The following is a 17474-nucleotide window of genomic DNA, read 5'->3' on the forward strand; positions in this document are numbered from 1 at the left end:
TTTGTAAAAAAATCCTTTCAGAATCAGCAAGATTTTATTGTTTTATGATTTTACTTTTCCTAGCATTTGGTAATTTTCCAATATTTGTATTTTGAGTATCATATTTGCTTGATTTATATTATTCTGCGAGCTATGTACCTGCTAACTGGAAAGAAGGTAAATTGCCTCTAATGCAAAACTTGGTTTTATATCGGTATTATTCGACTGTATGAATGAGAGCATTGATATTAAACTGTTATTTTCATTAACAGAATTTTTTTATTTATAGTAGTTTCAAATTGAGCCGCTATTTGTCTATTAACTATTGATAGGCATAAATGGGATACTAATTCCTATTTGGACTCTACTTGAGAGTCACACATTTTGCATCAAATTAACTTTAAACTATATGTTTCATATTTAGGTAAAATACAAAGCTTTTCTTAGTCAATAGAATTCTTGAATCTTGATTATTAAGTTCCTTTTAAGTTACTCACCCATAGCAAAGTTATTGGCCTCCATAATCTAATACGAGTACAGAGCTTCCAAGAAATTCCAAAAGTGCTTACTAATCGTCATCTCCCTTCCTTTACAACAAGACCATACTTCACGACTGGCCAGAGAGGGCTAGCAGACATTCCTCCGCGGACGCGTCATCCTATGACGCCCCAACACCGCATTATCAACGCGGCGTCAGCGACTTCATTGATAGACCGTACCTTCAAGCAAAAACAGCGCTGCATTCAAACTATTCGAACGCACGAAACCGTTACACGTTGCCTATATGATAGCTTTCTGCTTACGTCTCCACCGAATTTAGTTTACATTGTCCTGACACACGCAACTGACAAGATCGAAATACTAATTCGTGACCTCGTTGCTTCAGCGCTTCCACAAACACGGACTATTACAGAATCGCAAATATTTATGTGAACAATATGTTAGGCTGTGAGCGATTTTTGCGGTCGGCGCTGTCGGAGGTGAATCAGTATTGCATTAGTCCATAAGAGAGTCGCCCGCGCCTTTAACGCACGAGGGCAAACAGATATATTTAAATTTAGAATCCCTTCCTCGGCCCTTGAGAGGAAAAGTTTTTTTTGTGTTTTATGGCGATCCTCGCGAATTCGCCGCGGCCAGTTTCTTGTGAACCGTTTTAAGTGATACCAAAAAGTTTTTAATTGAGAAATTCTAAAATGTCGCAAACGCACTATACTGTGAACGATGATATTTACGGGAAGATATTGAAGAGTCAGAATAATTCGACATCAACAAAAACTGAATATGCTGAGGTGTATGAAGCTGTCGATGGATTAGGTATTTTTGTTTACTTTTAATAATATTGCTATAAAACATTTAAAAAAGAAATTGTCGAGTTAAACTTTATATCTAAACCAGTACTTCAATATGACACACACATAATTTTATAACGGTACTTATTTTTTATCAGTCCCATAGAACAGAGGCTTCTTGTAGCAATGCCTTATGAAATATATCTTATCTATGGTGGTAGGCAATTTGCGTAACGACCGATAAGGAGTTACACCATTATATTGTGAAGAGGCTTTGATGAATACTCTTATTTAAGGCTTATTATTAAAGGCTTTAGAAGGCATTGAACTCCGAAAAGTTCAAACTAGTTCCTGGCAAACAAGTCTTGGGGTATCGGCTCGGGTGCGCTTGCGTCGCGAAATGTATCAAATATTAATTATATTATGCAAAACAGTACTGTTTTTGTATATCATTGTTTAGAATTGATGTACTATGTTGGGATACATATTGATTTACTAATTCAGGGGTTTATTCTGTTTTATAGTTTTCTAACTTAACATTTATTTGAATGTACACATATTATAATATGCTTGGATAATAAGGAAAATTAATTCTACAAAACACGACCGTATTCCTGGAAATTCTTATAATTAGATAATTTAGATCCTTGTAACGGTTAATATGGGTAATCTAAACAAAAGTCTGGCATTGATATGATCTCTGGTCAGTTTCATTATGGATGCTATATTAATATTACGTTGATTGACTGTCTGACAGAAGTTAACTAAAATATATTAAACCACTCAAGGTGTTAGTAGAAATACCTGGTGTAATAGCAATAGTAAAATGCACTATGGCATTGATTTTACATAAACCTATTGTTAAACAACAATTAAGGAAAAATGTTTCAAATACCTGATATCAACCACCGTGTTGTATATGTGAAAGAGAGAGACGGCACGAGCTTTAAGAGAAGTTGGTAAAAACGCTACCTTCCCTCCTTTTCTTTACCTTTCGGAAACTAATCAAATTACTCCTCCCTTTTTGGGTTGAGCGAAAGGAATTGTCAGTCTTTATGTGGCTTTACTGACTAAACCCTTGCCTTGTTAACCCTTTTGGAAAATACCACTGGCCTGTCAGGCAGATATTGCAATGAATGTCCACGTATCGGCTAAACGCGGGAGACGTTGCACGTCGGTTCAGGTTTAGTCATCAGGTTTAGAAACTACCCACTTCCTACCCCGAGTATTAGTCAATGAGGATTCCCCCGCAATACAAAACTTGTCAGCTCTAATGGCCCTGCTCTGAGCTTACTGACACCTCTTTGAGGCGCGCATAGAACATCTACCTATGTAACGTTAGAAATATATGTATTGTGGGTACTTTTTACACACAGACTACTAGTGTTTTTACATAAAAGTAATCCCTACTAATATTATAAATGCGAAAGTAACTCTGTCTGTCTGTCTGTTACGCTTTCACGTCTAAACCACTGAACTGTTTTTAATGAAATTTGGTACAGAGATAGAGTTATCCCGGACGTACCGCGCACCTTTGAACAGTTCTCTTGGAAACGCGATATAACCGATATCGACGCGGGCGAAGCCGCGGGCGAAAAGCTAGTATAATAATATAACCTTGTGTAAAGTGCAGTGCACCACTTGGTGCCATAATATTAATTCCGACCAATTAAAAGGACCCCGTCCTGCTTCATACATGATGTCATTGGTTGAAGCGGCTCGCTTTATTTATGTTAATTGATCGAGTAATAAATATATATTAATTATTAAATAATATATCTGTGCTATAATTGAGATGACGTTGATTAAATAATGTGACGTGTTTGTTATGTAAAGTGGTAATTGGTTATTATATATGCCTGATTATAAGGCTAATTAGGTCTACAAATATTTTACTAGTTATGGTTCCACTTTTAGTTCCAAACACTTTCGCCTATTTTTTATTACCCTCATTGTGGCTTCCTTTTACTCCCGTGCGGAAATACCCTTGATGTTCTAAACCAAAAACTACAAATAACAATGAAGGTTAATTGTTGTCAAAATAAGCAAAATACTATATCAATTAGCAAATCAATTAAAACTCAAAATTAATTATAAATAACTCAATATAACAATACAAATATCTCAGAGTATAACTTATACTATTTGATACCCAAAGGAGAACGACCTTCATTCTGAATCACATACTTTTGGGCCTGGAACCCAGGCACGGACTATTGAGATACCCGCTTAGTCGCCATTTCTATGATTTAGACGTAACAGTCTAGTCTAAAAGCCTGTATTCATACGTGAACAGCTTCTGTAAACGATCAAGCGCACATCAAAAAACCAACGAAAACCAACCTTATTGGACTGTAATTAAAGTGATTTTAGTTTATCCTTGGTAATCGCCACTGCTGTGTGGTCTAAACGTGTGAAGTACTGAACAAAAATCGTATATCAATACTAGAATCTATTTTTGTCCAATTAAAAAAATTACAACCACACGTTTACAAATGGCCATGCCAATTGCACTTAGTTATTACAATAACATGATGGATCTTTAAATAGAAAATCCTATAAAATCACGGCCTTGACGTCTAGGATATTTATAGGTAATCATAAATCACAATTACGCCACTGGTATCAGTACAATTCTGCATGATACCACTGAAAACATTTCTACTATAATTATCATTAACTCGCAAAATCAGGCAATTATTTTGCTTCCACTAGCTAATATAGCTACCCCTATCCTTTATAACTCTACATAAAAGTAATTAATGTTCTAAATAAGCAGAACTATTACACAGATAGTTCTCTCTATATTAATCTAATAAAGCTTCCTAGACAATGAATAGCCATCGAAGTCTTTTATAAAACAAAACTTCAGTATTGAACAAATGTTTAATGCGTGTATACCTGTCTACTATAGAACGTATTCATGTTTTTTATGTCGATCCGTATTTGGGAGTCATCCGTAATAAGCAGGGGGGGGGGGGGTTAAATCACGCTACATACTATAAGCACGAACAAATACATTGACCATATTGGTAACAGGAAATATGTACAATAATAAAATGACATACGTATGGCACGAGCCAGTAAAATTGTTTGTACCTTTTGTTTACTATTGTTGTGATATTCTGACACACAAGTTGGGGAATTTGATCCTTGGAGTAAAGTTTTTAACTCGCCTTCTTTGTCATTATAAGAAAACGTAACTGCTTTGGTCGTGAGTGGATTCACCGAAATGTGTATCGTAAGATTTTTAGAGTGATAGATTTTCTTGAAACAATTACAGATAATAACAGCAGAAGTTGTAGCCAATGTTGCAATAGTAGAAAATGTAAGATTAAATGTCCTAAAACATTTAAAAATGATGACTAACTTAAAATTTTATTTTATTTTTACCTCAAACTTTCATTAAACACAGAAATTCTCTTAATTCCAGATGCGCTGCTCGCCGACCTCCAAAACTCCATCAACCCTGGCGCCAGGGTCGGCAGCCCCGGTGGCAGGAGTTCCCCCGGCGGTCGCACAGCGTCCCCCGGCAGGACCAGCTCTCCACTAGGCCGGGGCAGCTCACCAGGCCGCCTGAGCTCACCAGGGGGCAGCTTGAACTCACCTTCGTCAACAGGCTACGGCTCCATAAATGGATCAAGGAATATATCCTCGGATTATATTAAACCTGCTTCGGTGAGTGACGGTTTTGTATCATTTTCTCAAGGTCAGCTGTATAAGTCTTCTCCAAAAAAATTGCATAGTGTAGGTACTGCAAGTTTTAGAAAAGTTTCTGAAAGATTCTATTTAGACCTAGCTGCTATCAAGTATGCCTTGCGCTTACTACAAACAAGTCATAAAGCAAGTTCGTTGATTGATACCACATAACTTAGTTCCGTCTCATTTTTTTTAAATGACACATACGAAAAAAGGTCTTTATAGCATTCGTCTGTAGACAAAGAAGTTAAAAATACTTTTTATTCGTTTTGGGATATGTAAAACAGGATGACCACATTTTTTTTGCAAAACGTGTCGTTTGGAAACCTAAGGACCTCTATCTTTTTGTCGTCGTAAAATACGACGGTTTACGTTTATTTGTTTTACTAAAACTGAAGCGAATGTTGGCTAATACCTCCACGTTCTCTTTGTTAAAACTTAAATTGTTGGCTTACGTTTCTTTTCTATAATAATTCTGATAGTTCAGGTTGTCATGTCAGGATGTCAAATTTTATTACTGATTATGTTTTGATAAATATGAATTCATCTGCTCAACGCTTAGTCCAAAAGTGATAGTTTAGAACCACAAAAATTTGACCAGTATTATCATTATTTCATGATTCATTTGACATAACCTTTACTTAAAGCACTTCTTTGTTCAGAGTCAAGTATTCAACAACAACATAACAAGCCGTACTAATAAGTTAATGCATCGTATAAGTAAGAGTGGCGGCTACGCCCGACTGACCTGAATTACTTTTATGAGATAGTCCATGTTTTAGACAGTCATCCTGCATTAGGGAGATGCGTGGACGACCCAAATCGCTTACAAGCACTCAGCTAAAATGCGAAAGATTGAACATCTAATTTAAAAATTAAATGTGCATAGTTATTTGTTTCATATTTAAATTAATGCTTTTTATATGTGGATACAGTGGATAGAGCTAAAGGCATTAAGTCCTTTTGGAATTTAGTGTAAAAAGCTTCATCTTTATTCAAATTCTAATGATTTCTCATCTTCTTCCTCTCTAATTCTTCATCTTTTTGTGTTTACTGGGCAACCTGGTATCACACTTTTGAAACCTACCATTGGCCTCTTAACCCAAGTTTCCACATACCAAGAAAACCCAAAGTTTTCACTATGTAATGTCAACCAGTAGCATCGAATAACGGAAATTCCTAATGATGTCGTGTCTTTTGACTATGGCAATAAGAAGATATCAATATTTATTATTTGATAGACTTTCAAATTAATTATTGATTGTTTGAGTTGTATTTGAGTACTGGTTCGGTTAAGGTTATTCGAGTTTCCTAATGCTGTGACCAATGTCATGGTATAACAACCCAGGGATTTTACAGTATATCAATAGCTCTGAATCGTTCATATGAAATATCTATCAATTCATAGAATTAACTCATCAAAGCTAATGATTTGTTGACGCACTGTGTGTGCTCAGCTGAGCGGGATAATAACAAATATTGGTATATAAAGTTTTATGTGTCAAGTCAGTATTTTCGTTGAATTTTTCCTTCATTCATTATGTAGTAAAATATAACATAAGTTCAGAGTTCTGCAGGCAGGAATGCTGGTTTTGTTGAAGCTAGACGGCGATCAATTCTGCCCAAAGCGATGTTTCGTTTCCATATTTTTTTCAGTCATTTAAAAGATCATTAGCGAAATATAAATATTGTGTCCTTTGCGTCGCGGGGGGTTTCATAAACAAGGTACATGCGCAAAAACACACAAATGGGGATCGAAACTGAGACACGTTGCGCACAGTGGCTTTGGCATCGTGACCTAAACCACCACTCACAAAGAAGACAGAAAATCTTAGTTTATTGCATATTTAATATTTTTAATTCGAAAGCCTCCATGTTTGATGCCATTATTCAAAAGCTTAAACTTTTACTTTATACATTATATTCATTGTACATAGTTCAGCTCGACCTACAAACACTGGCCTAGTGCACTTAAGTCAAGTACAACTTGTATTCATTCAAATTGCTATACATTCTTTACCTTATACTTGTAAACTGCAGGTTTGCATTGATCTATAGGAACATTTATTTAGTAAATTAAGTCTAAGTTGTTGTTGGGTGTAAAGTTATTTTTTGCCTACAACTTTATTATAAGAATTTGGGAATATTGACAGTGTTATTCTGGTATTTAAGTTTTAAAATGGCTTGAATAAAATAAATTCATTTGTCAAAGTCCTATTAAGTCCAAGGCCAGTCTAAACAAAGCCTAACTTGCCTAATCAATTCAGTGTATTTATCCTTTTGAATCCTCTTTTTTACCTATTGAGTCATCAATACTACAAATCTCACCTTATGCTGATCACTTCCACGCCATCACCAATTGTCTCCAATTGTGTCCTGAAAACTATGGATCTATCTTTAAAAGGAACACTTTATCTGTTCTCTAAAGTATGGACCAATGGAGAAACATAAAGATGCGTTGTTAATGTTATGACACAGATGACCTTAAGAGACTCTGTTGTGGTTACTATTAAAAATCTGTAAAATCATGACTCATTCGGATGACATGAAGTCTGACTAAGTTTAAGTATGGTGCTTCAATGTTTGTTTTACGCATGATTTTCAATTTTATTTATGTAATGCCTTCCTAGCATTTAAAGCTTTGTACTACGTACTATTTAATGACTGTAGTAGTTTCTGCTTACCAGTTCATACAATATAGTGATTTGTAACAAATATTTCCTTCAATACATAATAAACTTTATCCTGTCACGGTTAGAAGGAAAATTAAAACCAAAATAATGGTCTGCATGGTTGTTGTGGATAGCGCCATCTGGTTGATCACGCGAGCGTGAGTTGGGTTGAGTCAAGTAGTGCAAGTGAATGCTGCATGGAGAAATAGATGTCGCTACTGCGATCTTACTGTTAACATGTACGTAGCAGCCGTAGCTAATACGTATACGTAGCACTACTATAATAAATACTAATGAATATAATGGTTGAAGTAAATTATTGGATTCTACTGAACAGGAGTAGTATTTCTTATGAAGAACTAAAAAAAATTTAAAGGAAATTCTTGCCCTGTAAATTATTTAAATCTTGTATGGTATAGGGTTGAAATGTTAAAAACCTGTGGTATTAAGTGTAAATTACGTTAAAAAATACATTGTTCCGTTCTTGATGTAGTGAACTTTGATAAATCTCACGCAGCTAGGTGCCCTCTTGACTATTACCACAAAGTAGTTGACAAGTAGCTTCGAATTTACACAACTCTTTGATAGCTCAAATAGTTTGGCAGGCCAGAGCTCTTTAACTTGACCACCAAAGATTGTAGTGATAGGTACCTTCCCGTCGTATCAGGACCAGGCTCCTACTGGACGGCGCGTACTGGTTCCAGGTGCACCTCAAAGAGTTGTCAGCAAACTCTGTACTGTCTATGAGGGTTGATGCCTGCCGGGGCAACCGGATTGTCCGAAAGGCTTACCACAGGGCAAAAGAAGGAACTGAACTGTTAGACCTTTACTGACTCACATTTTACTCGGTACCTAAAGGTCTTCACTTCGCTCAACCCAAAGCGGAAGGCATAATTTTATGAAATCCCAAAAAAAAAGTTGAAGACTTGATGCACCCCAGAGATATTCCACGGACAGTCCTGACCTTGAAATCGACTAAAAGAAATCAAAACCACTAGGTATCCATGCCAGTAAAGCAACAACATTTCCAGAAGAAACATACGATATATTATTAATATCTTGCATCTGTTTCAAAGACGATCATAAATTATTTCCTCCAAGTACATCTTCCTGTCGTTTACAACTCGAAAACAAGCGGGATCGTGTTTTCTTTGAGAGTGAATTATTTAGACAACATTTTCATATACCAGGCGTCGCAAACGAAAGATTGTAATGGAATATTTCATCTTCCAGCAATTTTTTCGGTCCTGTAAATGACCCACAGCTGGACCAAGCTTCTTCCATGTATTTGTTTAATGATTATTAGTTTCATAGATCATCAGTTTCTTGCTGGTTAGCGATTTCTGATTCCAACGCATCCTAGTGTTATGACAGTTGAATAAGGCTCCTGATCTAAAGGTTCGTCGAAACGCGTCCTTGGTAGGTACTCAACTTGAGACCTCGACTTAGGGTGCGATATACTTAAAAAAATAATATTCATTTGTATAAAACATAGAACTGATTCCTCGAGGTTATAAAGAAAGACCCTTCATGATTCATGATCATTTAACATCAACAAATAATTTATCATCCCAGTTTGTCATTATCTACGCTTGTGGCTATGACGTCATTTGTGATGGCGTCTTCGACACTGCTTCAATGTTGTTTATAGTTTCATGGAAATTGCGAACATAATGTGTTTGACGTTAAAGTTCACGCATGAGTTGCTGGAATACGTCTGTGGACAAGATTAAAGATAGTTAGGAGAAAATAATCGATTCTCTTGCGTTGAACAATGTAATGTAATGAATTGAATTTAAAGAATTGCATTCTCATTAACTAACAGAGAAATGTTTGTTTCCACAAATTATGGTAATTTCATTTGCGTCTTACATCAATCTATCCGTTGAACAACACAAAAATCTTACATTAGCTGTTGTCCGCGACTTCGTCCACGTGGTAAGAAGATTTTTTCCACATTTTCCATTGTATCTTCACTTCTATTAGTCGCAGCGTGATGTTATATAGCCTATAGCCTTCCCAGATAAATGGTCTATTCAACACAAAAAGATTTTTTCAATTCGAACCAGTAGTTCATGAGATTAGCACGTTCAAACAAACAAACAAACTCTTTAGCTTTATAAAATTAGTATAGATAAAACATAAGAACTATGACTGTAGACTTTCATTAAACTCTATTTTTTTTTTGTCCGCAGCCAACCTACCAAAACACATCGTCTCTTCACGAGAAAGTCGTGCCAATCAAATACAATACCACACCAGCGAGCTACGGTAGCCACAATACCAACTACAGCACCGGACAGTCCGGCTACGGCAGGACTGGGCGTGGGAACCTCACAGAGCTGGACACTCTACTCGATGACCTGAGCAATGCCAGATACGGAAACTATGTGGACAAGTCACATACGTACAGTGAAAGGAATGGTGAGTGTAAGTTGTATTCTAATATCATTCTTAACTGTAAAGAAATAGAGTCTACAATATTCTTTTAAAGTAAAAATAAAGAAATATTCTAGAAGATGTGAAAAGAGGCGCTTTGCTTCTTCAACAACAACAGAACAAATGATTTTGGTACTATCGGTGGGCAGACCTTATTTTCTCATGTCCATCAAACTATCGGTAACTGTTGCACAAAATACTCTTTAATCGTCGTTCCCTATCTGGTGCCACTGGTCACAACCATCCAATACATAAGTACTATAAGATAATATTTTTCTTCGAAATGAGAGCAAGTCAACGCTGATGAATGCTTACTAGGTTTCTTTGGCATATTCTTAACGTATCAATATTCCACTGCACGTTTCTTCAGGTCTTTTTCATGTTTTTAAATAATTCTCAAGGCTATACACATATCACTGTCAATTACGAAGAAGTGTGTCAAAACTCTAATTAAGAAGCGTTTACCTCGTTACACAGATGACTCGGATGTCTAAATATCTGATTAAATAAGGGGCGAACATCATATTAGAATGTTTGCTTTCTTTTTAAGTAAACCTTAATTTAAAAAACCTTGTTGCCGACAGGAAATCTACCTGTGACGTTGAACAGTTTTGTCAAATGTACAATAAAATCATAACCATACATTTAAGGCGGCTCCTGCAAAGAAATGAAAAACCCTACATAAAAGCAGGTCATGAAAATTGCACTCACATAAATTAAGCAATCTCTTTGTTATTTACGGTTTAATCAAAATCGCAGTATGGGCCCACTCAAAAAGTCTATACATGAACTCAACCTATAAATAAAATGGATAATGTGAACAGATAGACAAGGTATACACTATTTACAGTTGTCATTCAATCCTACATGGACATGTGCCAGTTGAAAAAGAATTAAAATATTACCTTACATTGCTATATCGACTTAAAAAGCTTACATTTTACAAGTAGACGACTTCATAACGACATCTCGAAAGTAACTACATCCACAATCTCACAATTCCCACTAATAACTTCTCGCAGAACATAAAACGGACGGTATATATAATTTATAAGGTATCTCGTACTTATCAAAGGCAATCCATTAATCCCAAGTATGATGTAAACATAATTTATCAACGCGCACCCATAATTCGTGCTGCTCAGATAATCATGTACGCTGAAACGATTCATTTGGGATGACCTCGGGTTTTGGGCGTTTGTCTAAAATATTATAGCAGCATTAATTAGGGAAAAGTACTGGTAAACATATGTCTAAATATTATGGAGAGTTTTGAAGAGATATTTGGTGTTTCCTTGGGTTTCCTGGATTTAAAAACAAATGACTCCGGTATTTTTTTTCTGTCTATGAATTTAACTATACTGGGCTATGTTTTGTGAACTAAAATGAAGACTCTTCCTTCTATGTGCGTCTTCACGATATTGAGCCTGGATTTCCTAAACTGCTTGTTGCCCTATAACCACCACCAGCTGTTTTTGATAAGCCGATATGAAAGCCATAAATATACCGTAATAAATGTATTTTATACCCATAACAAAATAATATCAAATATCATGAAAACTCAGCATTACATCGATACGGTAATAAATAGTCTGTTTATAGGTGTATGTAATCGCCAAATGTCTTCGGCAAGGCCGTCCGTCGTCCCATCAGAAATAGAACTCCGTACCAGATTGTTTGGTTTACATATTAATGTACAGTAGACCACAGAACACTGATAACGATTTGACATCGACATCGCCTTTATTTTTAAAGTAGCTAAGGTTCGATTTCGTGATCCGTCGGTACCACTGATTCGTGGACAATTGTACGCTGTTCTGTACTGTATTATATTATTGTTAGTGATTTGCTAATAGCCGTTATTATTATAGGACATGATCAATTTAGTATTGTTTACACAAGTTTGCTCATTAGGGTTGAGGAGGTCAGCCAGTCAGTCGCTGAATATAAAACACTGTTGACTGCATCCGATTAGACTGAAATCCGTTCCCAACATAGTTGGGAAAAAGCTAGGCTGATAAGGGGGCGTCGGATATATTTTCATTGCAAACGTCGTAGTGTTTTACGCAAAAACTTAAATATTTGTTAAAAATTCTAGATTCACTTCAACTAATTCTCTTAATATATTTAGAAAAACATTACTTACCATGCGCTCACGACGATCAAACGGATCGAATGCAGTTTTTCGACGTATTTAAGAGTTCCATCTTCATTAATTCTAAATTGATTGCTCACCAATGAGTATTCTAGTTTCATGAAGAGATTTGTTGAAAGAAAAAAGCAGAGTTCATTTGCAAATGCGTTTATTCCGGATACACGTCTCTCAAGCTTGATTTCATATTTTTTTGTTAGTCTCACAATATGTTTTATGTTCTGCGACTGGTACGTTGATGTACGTATCTATTAGCATTAATATTTCAGTCATTTTACGTTCAAAAGTACGGGTTAATTGTCTTTGATCTTTTACCAAACATCTCTCAACCTGTCTATCTATCATCATGGTGATCTATCCTCAACGTATCCAATAATCCTACTTTATTTTTACATAAACAGTAGGTCGACCAAAAAAACAAATTGTCAAAAGTGTGTATTTCAACTAAAGGAAATAATAAGCAAAAGCAATTAACAAACGATGGAACCAAAATGTGATCAATTATCTCACCATAAAATAGTAGATAAATCAAAGTTTAAAACCTCTCAAGCTAAGAGGTAACCAAATTAACAGACAAACATCTGTTACAAAAATAATTTATATAACTATTTACCTTACAACAGACGTGATGTCAGCCCACAAGGGCTCGTACTTGGCATTGAACAAATCCGTCAAGACTGGACCAGCTGTCGCGTTTATTTTCTCCAACAAAACAAATTCAAAACCTCACAACATTTTACTTCTCATATAATGTCAAATTTGTATGTAAACAAGCGGTTTATTAACACAAAGTGTTGTAAACATTGTTTGTAAATCATAAACGCCTGCTTAATGAACCCAGACCCGTTCCTAATGTTATTGTTGATGCCAGAAATCTTGGTACATTATGCACGCTCCACGCATCGAGTCCCAAGGTTCTGTAAATCATAAATTGTCCGGAATATTAGCTGCAGTTGTGAGTGCTGACAGCTCTAATTATACATCGTGGTTGAATTTATTGAGTTTTAAGTCTTCATGTATCGCTGTAAAAGTTCCTTATCATAAAATTCTTTATCTTCCCCTCTTAGGACAGAAGTCACATATGTAAAATCTTCTGTCACATCTCTCTTATAACCTTTATTTAAAATCTAACATACTCTGAGCCCTACGCTTACTAGTTGTGTAAATAAAACGTTTTTTACTATTTGCGATTTGTTTGCGTCGTTTAATTACGTTATCGATATAAAACTACATTCTTTAACGACCTCGTTTCCGATAGTCTACGAACCCGTAAAATGTAAAACTTGGAACGTAATTTCAGTTTTTATTCTTACCTACTTCCTGCACTTTAAATTCTTCTTCTTCTTCTTATTCTTATTGTCTATAATCAGCATAATCCCTTGTTTGACGTAATGTGAGGTGTCTGAAGGCTTTCCGCATCGAGAAAAATGACTTATTTTTGCTATTTCATTGTTAATGGAACTTGAACGTATATTCTGTTTGAGAGTCTACTTAAGTTGAGTCAAGTATTGATTTACAAGACGATGTTCGTCTTCTACATCTGTACCAGACTCATAATGTATGCAGTTTTATGTTTTATAGCTATTTTATGATTACCATTTGTTTTCCATGACAGTCACCGACGGATACGCCCGTACCAACGGCGCAACCAGCCCAGCATCTTCGAGGCCGACTGTTGACTCGCTGCTCGACCAGCTCAGCGCCGACCTGCCCAATGGGTAAGTAACACACACCTTGAATAGCATTTTTATACTATTCTTCGTTCTTTTCCTATCTGTCACTTGCTGCTAAACTTTTTGTCCTATCTACCATTTGTACGATCATTTTTATATTGAGTTTCATCACGTTTAGGAAAATATATTGTGTTGCCAACAAGTGACTCTCAAAGAGATCTTTTTATAGTTCTAATACTATTAAAAAAGAAGACATTTGAATATATCAAATAGATGTTATGTAAAAAACTTTACCGAAACCAGAAATTATTTCGTCCAGAAATATACTTTGTAACGCAGCCAAATTACAGCAACATTTTAATTATAAATGCCAATAAAATGAAAACCCGTATCGTATAAACCCGTGTTAAAATAATGGCGTTTTCATGTCTTTGATGTGTTAAACGAGAACATTTTCTCGAAATAATGGGTATAGTCATAAACGCTTTTATACTCCAACTGTTCGAAAACATTATTAGGAATCTTTGTAGCAAATCATAGAAATGATACGCTGTAGTTTTTAGAAATTGAGAACTATGGCATCTAGATTTTTGGGAAAATTCTTAAAGATAAAGTTGTTTTCGTAGTTGTAAATATCTCTATTTATCTGGTGTGTTATATGTACCAAACATTTTATAATTCTGCTTATACAACTAGACGCATAAAGAGTTCTGACAGTGCCATTATTTTTAACATTTAATAAATAAAAATTGGTCGACAATTTATTTTATGTTGTGTTTTATATATCATAAAGATCATTAACATTTCACCTATGTTTAACAATGACGCTTCGGTGTTGATATAATGGTCTTAAAATTGACTGGCTGACTGCCCAAAATTGTTTTGTCCAAAAAGAAATTAGCTATCCTCGTTTACAAGTCTGAGACGAATTTCTTTGTCGTAATAGTCTGCCAAGTTTGTTATTTATAAAGGAAACCTTTAGACCTTTCTATTCCAGTTTACCCGTGACCATGATGCCTTTGTAGAATCCGAAACGTAGGGTATTGAAATCGGTAAATGAAATGCAGATCGATGTCTTAGAAGTTATGATTGCTCCAATTACCACCGTTTAAACCTATCACGTTGTAATTGCAGCATCTCTCTTCTGCCCACTGCTACAAGTCTCTTTTACCTTGGGGTTGGTAGCTAATCTCCTGTGATGTGCATTGCATTACATGCTGGTTCAGCCACTTTATAAAAAAAAGTACATATAACTATTCACTCGCAAAAAATTCCAGGTGTAATTTCCAAAAAATATTTATATAATTTTAAAAGTTGCTAAACGATTGCTTTACACATCTAAATTGTGACACAAATGCTTACATACATTTACAAATAATCCTTTACGACAATACAACTCATATCACGTGCTAGAAATAATAAACAAGTACTTTAGCATTAAATGAAATAGACAGTATTTTATTAGTATGTCTGCTGACGTCACAAATGCGAAAATGTGTTTTTGTTGCATACTTCGTAAACAGCTGTACCCATTTCAATCAAATTTAAAGTGTATACAAAATGCAATAGATTCGCTTTAAAAATAAGATTTTTAGCTTTCCAACGCATTTCTAGCTCTTATTTAATGCATATTTTCTTTCTCGACATATTTCTTGCTGCAAGCTTTTAATCTAATAGTTTATCTCACCCATTTAATGAGATATGACATTTGATAGCACTGCCAATTCTTCTGTGAAATAATTACGTGCCGACGTCTAAAAATAATTTGGCATATCGACTTGATATATATGTTTTTAGTTTGCAAATGACAAGTTTATCGTTCGAATTGTAATTCTATCACTCTGGTATTATTTATCGCTATTCTAATAATGCTATGGAGCAGTGCTACGCATGAATTATTTCATGTAATTTTGGCAGTGATATGCACTGTTAAATTATGATTCTTGATTTAATTTTCGTTAAACGTTTGTCTTGAAATTGTTTTCAAAGTAACAATAGTTACAAGTAATATCTAGAGTGTGAATGTATTTTTTTTTCAATATTCCTCGGTACTCGGAATCGTCCCCAGAAGAAGACTGTCATAGTTTTCAAATAAGTCCATGAGATACCTACTTTTTACGTTTTTCGCAGTAGACTCGTATTTCAATACCCAGCAGTTATTTTATTTTTGTGTACAGAACCAAAAAGATCCCGTCAAAACTTGATAACCGATCTGCCGTGGGCCGTAGACTGGGCCGTGTGAAAACTGTTTCCTATTTTTGTATCGTGCGCACAAATAGCACGGTATGACGTCACGGTAGTGTTTTTGTTATTATAATCGCCCCTTCAGTGTGGCCACGCTTTATGATTCCCATGGACAATCCAATACTCAGTACAGTATAACTTACCAAACAGAATCACGTTGCAGGGATAACTGAGTTGAGCTGATCTGGTAGGAAGCCTCACTCAATTTTAAAACTTAGTACTTAGTAGCTGCATTTAGTTATACTGGAAGTAGACCCCAACAGTTAGAAAACGGCTAGGCAGATGATGAGTTACGTTAGTTCACAGCATCTACCACTGCATTAATAAGGAAGACTTGTTTAGTTTGCGCGTAATCGCTGTAAAGATTGATTTACATGGATATTTTTGTTAATTTAATATATAAACAACTTAACGTACTCTCTGAACCACGCTAGCTCATTACCTTACACATACATCCTTACCATACCTCCGTTCAAAACATTCAGTTGGTAATAAAATTAACACCTGAAATCAGTTTATAACTGTACTCAGTTTTTATTTAATTAAAGATTTTAAAATTAACGCTTCCAATGGAATGCCGTTAATGTGAGCATTCAGTATATTTAACTTTCAGTCACCCTCGAGGATTAAATAGAATTATTTATTTGTTCGTGTGAATGATCTTAAAATACTGATACAAATGGACTACAAACTAATTTTATATTTGTATCGAAATGTGTGCGACAACTTTGTACTGACTCATCAGTTAAGACCTTAGCTGATCGTTCTCACTCTATCTCGCTTACTTTTGTTAAAAAAAAAGATGAATGAGCAAGACGACATGAATTTTTCATCGTTCACATTTCAAATTAAGAATGTTGCTATTGTGTAAGCGAGATGCGGCTATATGCCGTGTGGTGCATTGTCTCAGTCCTACAACTTGTGTCTTTGAGAGGTTATGATAGTGCCCCTATTTGGTTACAGTTCTAGTACGTTTTCAAAGACTTAGTTGTCTAATGATGCGGATCAAGCGTCAGTAGGCGTGGTGAATAAACTTTAAACATCTCTTGAAAATAATGCTGGACATCGAATCTCAGAAATGCAAGTTATTTGTGTAAAATAATTATAAAGAGGAGATACACCTTGTGATAAATACATTAACTTACTTTTCAGTTTCCATTGAAATAAAAATTTTGACGATTCATATGAATTGAAAGTCCTCTTTTTTTCATGGTCGAAGCTTCGTCTATGTCAAAACATAAATATTTCGATCGAAATTTTAGAAAAGTGGTTTGAATTACAAAATTTACAATCAAGGTCAAAATTGTTCTAAAACAAACTTCAGCTG

At 35.3% G+C, this 17474-nt stretch overlaps 1 protein-coding gene across 6 annotated transcripts in view; it reads left to right on the plus strand.

The window, feature by feature from the left end:
* Nucleotides 1-14380, plus strand: part of LOC113504469 (DNA-directed RNA polymerase II subunit 1-like) — a 29108-nt gene extending 14728 nt beyond the window's left edge. For 3 of the 6 annotated variants that reach the window (XM_026886768.1, XM_026886767.1, XM_026886766.1), the window contains 3 exons: nt 4702-4946; nt 9835-10069; nt 13846-14380. In XM_026886768.1, coding sequence (XP_026742569.1) covers nt 4702-4946; nt 9835-10069; nt 13846-13952 — 587 coding nt within the window. In that variant the 3' untranslated portion in view covers nt 13953-14380. Of the gene's footprint in view, nt 1-294; nt 1294-4701; nt 4947-9834; nt 10070-13845 lie in introns of those variants that run through there. The other 3 variants (XM_026886770.1, XM_026886772.1, XM_026886769.1) reach the window with 3 other exon arrangements.
* Nucleotides 14381-17474: the final 3094 nt, after the last annotated feature.

The sequence above is a fragment of the Trichoplusia ni genome, chromosome 22, assembly GCF_003590095.1.
Source record: "Trichoplusia ni isolate ovarian cell line Hi5 chromosome 22, tn1, whole genome shotgun sequence".
NCBI lineage: Eukaryota > Metazoa > Arthropoda > Insecta > Lepidoptera > Noctuidae > Trichoplusia > Trichoplusia ni.